This window comes from Penaeus monodon, chromosome 16, assembly GCF_015228065.2.
Source record: "Penaeus monodon isolate SGIC_2016 chromosome 16, NSTDA_Pmon_1, whole genome shotgun sequence".
NCBI lineage: Eukaryota > Metazoa > Arthropoda > Malacostraca > Decapoda > Penaeidae > Penaeus > Penaeus monodon.
This window is the reverse complement of record NC_051401.1, coordinates 41,703,990-41,711,506: the sequence shown is the minus strand read 5'-3', so window position 1 is coordinate 41,711,506 and position 7,517 is coordinate 41,703,990. Positions and strand designations below refer to the sequence as shown.

The 7,517-nt window shown below is 33.1% G+C and overlaps 2 protein-coding genes across 2 annotated transcripts; one reads left to right on the top strand and one right to left on the bottom strand.

The window, feature by feature from the left end:
* Positions 1–219: 219 nt before the first annotated feature.
* On the top strand, positions 220–1,395 carry LOC119583054 (nucleoporin Nup43-like). The gene is made up of 3 exons (XM_037931567.1): positions 220–407; positions 517–692; positions 1,133–1,395. Exons 1-3 carry the CDS (start codon positions 235–237, stop codon positions 1,306–1,308), a joined length of 525 nt encoding a protein of 174 aa, XP_037787495.1. The 5' UTR covers positions 220–234; the 3' UTR covers positions 1,309–1,395.
* A 1,937-nt stretch (positions 1,396–3,332) lies between these two features.
* On the bottom strand, positions 3,333–7,217 carry LOC119582814 (transcriptional adapter 3-B-like). The gene is given in 9 exon segments (XM_037931265.1): positions 3,333–3,483; positions 3,605–3,738; positions 3,906–4,003; positions 4,526–4,638; positions 4,863–4,922; positions 4,925–4,969; positions 5,123–5,281; positions 5,759–5,899; positions 6,215–7,217. Coding segments are annotated over 9 exon segments (999 nt in total). The 5' UTR covers positions 6,347–7,217; the 3' UTR covers positions 3,333–3,366.
* Between the last annotated feature and the right edge of the window lie 300 nt (positions 7,218–7,517).

The following is a 7,517-nucleotide window of genomic DNA, read 5'->3' as shown; positions in this document are numbered from 1 at the left end:
AATAATAATAATAATAATAATAACAACAACAACAATTTTTTAAGACCTGCATAATCCTCATTTGGGGCATAACCATGGTGTCAGGAACCACTGCACTACAGCCTACCCTCAATCCTTTTCTCTGCCCTCTGCCACCTCACCTTCCTGTCCTGTCCTTTCCATCCAACTCCCCCCCCCCCCTGCCTTTCTTTGTTTCTCTTTCCCTTTTCCTCCTCTCTTTCTAATGTATTTTCCATGCCTGATTTCATAGAATTTTCTTTCCAGATTGCAGTATGTCACCTTGCAGGACACCCAACTCAGCAGCACCTTGTGGCAGCTGGAGGAGAAGATGGAGCTATGGCCATATGGGACATGAGGAATATAGCTCAGCCTATCACTCTCATTTCTGCACACAATGGACCAAGTTAGTGTTCTACATTAGTAACACAAAAGTTGATGTATACTTAATGAAAGCTACACAGCAGAGGCAGGATGTAAGGTATAGGGTGATAGACAGGACATATGAGTTAAAATCAGTTGCTTGCTTTCTTCTCTCATTCTGTTTATTATTTTCCAGTTACTGAGTACGGTTCCACCAGCAGCACCAGATCATTTGTTTACATGTGGTTTAGATGGTCAACTTTTGCATTGGGATGCTTCTGCCTCTGCACGGCCTACATCTGTGTCTTTCAAGGGATCTCGTGAGCCTGCAGGTGAGTTATGCCCATTTTTAGTGTGAGTGGAGAGAGAGAGAGAGAGAATGAATGAATGAATGAATGAATGAATGAATGAATGAATGTATGAATGAATGTGTAGGCGCAAGTGTGTGTGAGTGGGTGCTGGTATGCATGTGTAATGCAAGCCTGATGGGTGATTTTGTTTGCTTGTTTTTCATTTTATGAAGAGGGTCCATCTTTCATTTGATATCTTTTCTTTCAAAAGAACATGCAAATTTTTATGTAGACCTCATGTAATTACCAGGCAAACATCATTTATTCTTTATATTTTATGCTTATATATTTGAACTTCTAAATAAATATATTATATATATAAAATATATATTATATTTTATATATATATATATATATAAAATATATAATATATATATATATATATATATATATATATATGTAAAACTATATGTCATCAACAGGAGCAAGTATCACAGTCTGGCTAAGCAGCGATGTTGCCCGGGGAGCCATTGATACTACATGTATAATTCCACAGTCGTCCTTACCCATCAACTCGCTGGACATTGAGGGGCCAACACTGCTTGCTGGTTCAGACAACGAGTCCATTTATACAGTCAGAAATGTGTTGCTTTATTAAAGTTTCTTGTTAACATTTACTTGAAAATTATGTTCATAAAGATTGTTTCTTTGAAACTGAATATTACTTATGTATTGAAAGTTTTAAATATGAATTGATCAAATTTTTTGGTTTGTGTGTCTGATATGGCATCTTTTTTTTTAATCAGTATGCAAAGCTACATTGAAACCCTTTAGGTGCTATTCTGATATACAAAAAATTACTTTCTTCTCTTTGCTATAGATCTTAACATTATATAGAGCACTCAGTTCAATTAAGTTAATGAAGTGATGTTAATGCAATTTATTGGCAGTTGATATTCAGATTTATTCACTTCAAGTACAGGGGCCATCATATATTTTACCTGTGTTCATTTGTTTATTGTTCCTCTTAAAATGTACTTTTGTATCTTGAAAATAAAAGACATTATAGTACTGTAAATGTTTAATATTCATCATAAAACATGATTCCTGTCAGTCATCCTTTACACTGCAAAAAACAGCAGCTTCAGATAATTTTCATATGTTATTTGCAAACCTATAATGCAAATAATACTAGAATAAGTCTAAAAGATATCTCTGAAGAAAAAAAAAAAAGGGAGTATCTAGCAATTACGACAGATTTAGAATTCTTTGGCTCACTTCGTATCTTTGTTTTTCAAATCTGGGTTAAAAAAAATATATAGTTCCCAAAGTATCTCAAAAATTTTAAAAGATAGATGGTTTGTTTTTCGGGAAAACCCTGAAATATTCCTAATATATTTTGTACAAAATATATTAATACCTGTGAAAGTATGGAATTGGAATTTATCTCCTGACTATTTCCACTCTCCTTCAAGTGGGTTATAGATCCATAAATACTAAGAATACCTGAATATATCCACATTTAGTCTCAAAAAAAAAAAAAAAAAAAAGAGAACCCCATCTGATTGCTTTATGAATATGAAGTTCAAAGACACACAATTTAGTGATCATTCTGCTCAATAATAAAAATATATAACATTAATCTAATAAATAATACTCAGATCCAAATACCTGGCCAACTACAAAGACCTTATCAAGATTGCCCTAATATATATTAAAAAGTAAAGCGCAAGTATTCATAAATAAATAAATAATCCTTTTGATAGATTACTAGTAATGTTCTTATGAAGTTGTTCTAAAATTCTTAAAAAAAAATGAATAAATAAATAAATAAATAAACAAAAATTTATGGGGAGGAGCTGAAACAATGCGACTTATACAAAAAGCATTAACACACTATAATACAAATCAATCCATATCTGAATGTTTAGAAAACCGTAACAGATTGTTCCACTATCAAAGCTTTTGTGTCTTTTATTCCAGTCCACCTCCATAGTAAATTTTAGTATCTCTGTATGAAAAGATAACTCTTTCAGTCCACAACTTCTGGAATGATTACTAAACCATACAGACAATACACTGATCAGACCTTTTCTTTCAGTATGACAACAGTATCATTGCTATCTAAATATATTTTTAATGAGTACAGTAATTTTTTAAGGCTTCTTGAATTTTTACCAGACATCTTCATTTAAGAACTTTGCAAGAGTATACATTCTAACTTCTTGTCATAAAGTTAGGATATATCTAGCAGTTGTTTTTGATGCTAAAACAAGTTGACGAACAATTACTTCTCGGTCCCTTTTATGGCTTTCCAAGCAATGTCCTTATCTTTCTTTGAGGGGGTCTTCTTTTTTTGACGTGCAGCTGCTATTGTACGATATGCCTCTAAAACCTGTTGGAAAATAAAAAGGAATGGGTCAAATATTTTCATGAGATACACAAACTATTAACTATTCATAATTTGAACTTTTCCTAATTATAAAAGAAAAAAAAATTTAAAATAACTACTCTTCATAAAGTCATATGGCAGTTCATACATGCATAAAAACAAGATGGATATTTAAAACATGTAAAAAATCTCACCAAGAAATACTGCTCAATCTACCTGTATTTTTCTTTTTTTCTACCCTACACCTAAGATTAAAGAAATTGGGCCTTCAAATAGTACCTTTTTGATCTGCATCTCGTAGCTTCTTTTTCAAGTCATGACGAACTAAGGATTCGCGGCTAAGGTCAGCAAACGACTCAACTGCTGCGCATTGTGGGCTGATACTGCACGTAGTTCTGCCTGACATCTCTTCAACTCTAAAAGGATTTCATCATCGTCGTCCTTGGACACAGGAAAAAAAATGATTAATTTTTTTTATAATTTTCTAATAAAAGAACACAAGCAGTTATTACCTGCATTAATAGCAAAATATTTCAATGTACCAACAAAAAAAAAGTCTTACTTCATTTCCATATTCTGCCTCCAAGACCCCTTGTTCTTGAAGTTCTTTCTTGATGCGTTTCTCCAGGCTGGAAGCGCTTGCCAGCCCTAGTGACCTTATCATTCCCGGTCGACTTATGCCCAGACCATCTACAGCTGCAAAGCATGCACCCTTTATCAAAATATAAATGCAAGGACCCTACACATAGTATAAAAAAACAATACCAAGATATTACTTCATATTTGCAATATTAAATGCCATAATCAAAGGAGAAGCCTTTAGCTCATCATTAAATCTAAAAACATATATAGTGAATACATACCTTTATTTTCTATATCGGACACTAAAACATTCTCTTCTACTAAACCAGCAATTAGTCTTTGGGTCAAAGGACCAAAAGGTGCTACATCATCATTACATCTGTAGGAGAATTAAAGACCATTTAAAATTTACAGTCTACCATAGCTATAGTTATTTCAGTGTTACACATAAATATATGATCACTTTACTTATAAAAAAATAGATATAGCGAAGTCATATTTCTGAAATCAAAATTATGTACACTATTATCCATTGAATTTTTTTTAACATCTATTTAGCGCAAAAAAAATAAAAGTCCATATTTTCTGTACCTGAAATGTCTTAGATCTGATGTGACACCATTTCAAACAAAAGTGTGAAGTGGAGACATAGAGAACAAATATATTCTACAACTTACTTTTTAATTAAACCTTGTCTGCTTCCTAAACAAAAAAATTCATACACAGTTAAACAATTATTAGAAATGATGAAGATAATGCTGGCAAAACTAATTAAAGACAAGAAAAGAAAACTATAAAAAGTAGTCCAAATATCAAGAAGTAAACATGTTTTTCTAAATCATTCAAGCTGCTAATAATAAACATAGACACTAACAAATATAACAAGAACTTCAAAACTCACCCATTCATATCCACTTCCTTTAACAATTTATCAGACATATCTGAACTACTTGAATCTGTCTTAACATTTTTCTTCTTTCCCTCTGCAAGTTTTACACCTTCTTTCTGTTCATCCTAGGGGGGGGAACAGGATTTAAAACAGGGTACATGTTGTGCAACAGCTTTAGCATATTATCATGTATAAATACGTTTATTAGTCATACACAGTATTTATACCATATCTATAACAAATTACTGATAGCCACCTAAATCATTCATTTCTATTCATTTTAACAATAAAAGCACTAGCATTTAGGAATCATTAACAATGATGCATTTATTGTCATCAGGATACTTACTTGCAAGTCTTCCTGAGCCCAGCGTAATGTATAGTGTCTTCCCAGGGGAGGCGTTTTTAAAAGTAGTCACTATCATCATTTGGATTGTTGATCAAATCTTCAAGCATCTGTTCAATAACAAACACTTCATTAATTTCAAGTCAAAGCCTCTACTTGAATTTGCATATTTTGCCATCCTCCAATAAATATTCACATCCAAGATAAAAGTAACATCAAACTAGAGTATTCCCTAATTTTGCTCACAGCATTCTAGGTCTCACCTTTATATCATCAACAGTGATTTCTTGGCAATATTGCTCTACAGTTGCCCAGAAGCGATTAGTGATGTCATTTTTGGGTGGTGGAGGTTTGGGCTGCTCAGGGGGCCCAAGGTCAGGCACATCGAACACTGGTTCATATTTCTGTACGGAACACTTAACCTGAAAGTTTAGAGAATAAACAAAGACCATAACAAAAAACTCAAACATAGGAAAACGACAACAAAAGAAAATGATAATACAGTTCATCTAAATCAACTAACAGAAATTATTATATTATACTATCTTTAACAAACTATGAAATAAAAAAAAATAAATCAAACCAAATAAATTTCTGGGTTAAATTAACTAACAGAAATAACTACATCATACTATCCTTTAACAAACAATCAAGTAAAAAAAATAATAATACATAAAACCAAAAATAAACTCAGGTTGAATATTTTACACATTTCAGAAAAATCAGAATCTCAGAAAGTTGAAGAAAAAATAATCTATGTATCAATGTTATTCACCCAATATATAGTACACAAAAAATGTATTTCTTTTAAGATAAAGGTTATCATATCACAGAACAATACAATGAAGTTATAAAAATATATTCCATATAAGATTCAAAAAAAATAAGATGAGACTGACTTTATTCACCTTGGCCGGCTTGACACCCGGCGGAGGGCCAGGGGAGGCTAGGACATCTCTAGACTTGCCACTGGAGTCCTTCATCTTCTTAGATGGTCTGTCAGGGTCATCACGTTTCATCTTCTTCCCAGGAGACACTGGCTATAAATAGATCAAGCAGGTTCAGCACAATATGTTGGGAGAACCTAGACTACAAGGTATACTGAAATATGAACAATATATACCACAGTGGTACATACAGAACTACTATATATATTGTAGGTCTCCTTGACAGTGCCTACAAAAAATAATAAAATAAAATATTTAAATGCTGATATAGCTACAAATACATTGTCTATTTCCTATCTTTTACATACTCTATAATTTTGTAGCACACATCATCAATGTCTACAGCACATATAATTTAGACCACATATTATTACCCTACTAAGCACAAAGTCCCTCTTTCATACTTACCGTCTTGGGTACATATTTGCCCTTCTCCAGCTGGTGGATGATATTCAGCTGGTTGTTCAGGCCATTCTGCCGCACCAGGACGGATGACAGCAGCAACTCCAACTCAAGCTGGAGGCCGTCGAGCTCCTCCATGGAAACCCCTTCCGCATTCACCACTGAGGAGGATACGAAGCCACCTCTTAGCACTGGGGGGTTACCAGTGCCCGAACAAAGAATTAAATAAATAAAAAGCAAATTGTCATTGTGGCCTTAAAGTTAGATCTGTAGATCAGATTATTTTGCTTTTTACAAAGTTAATAGTGAGGATGAAAATTAAGTAAATAAGACCTTTCATGCATACCCACATAGCAACTAACACCAGAATAAATACTTGTTAAACAGTTTTATATGTATAAAAAAAAGGCAAGACATTTATACAATACATATAAACATAAAAAAAACATACATAGAGTAACATATAGCACCCCAGACAAGGTGAGACATATTAGTAATCATTCTATCAAAAAAAGCAGAAGCATGGAGATAACTGTGAGAAGACACATGAGTGTAAGTTTGGGTCTGGGTGAGACTGAGGTTGGGTTGGGTTTAGGTTTGTGGTTAGGGCTTTGGGGTTTGGGACTGGGGTTGCAGTTGAGTTAGGTTAAGATTTGGCCTAGGACTAGGGCTAGTTAGGGTTACAATTAATTAGGAATAGGATTAAGACTGGATTAGAAGTAGGTCGAGTCACCATATTAATCAATTAAACATTCTCCAAAAATAAAACATCAAATATGCTTTATTTATTCCTAGAGCATCTAAAACTCTAATACTAAAATCTCAAGCTTCCCAAAACCCATTCCTTTAAAACTGACATTTTGGGTTTGATCCATTCCATTAAAATAGAAATAAAACTTCCAAAATTCATTCAGCTTATCATTTCAACAGCCATGCCTTTACTTCTTTAACCTCTCTTGAAGTGCCCACACATTAACTGACTTCTGGGCACCAACTTGTAATGGGCTTCCCATACCACTATGACACATTTTTTCCTTACCTCATCTCAGAAACCTCTTCTAAGTTTATCCTCTTAACTTAAGGTAACCTTAAAAATAATGCAATGGTAAAAAGTGGAAAAACAGTATGAATACAGAGCTGAAACTGTATAAAATCTGATCTCTTTTTCAAAATAAATCAAAAAATCAGAAAATGCCAAAGTAAATTGGCAAAACATAATTTTACCATGCACTGGCATCTTAACTTCCAAGTTAGATTATTTGAATTAACAAAAACTACAATTAGAAAAGAAGAATTAGAAATATGTACA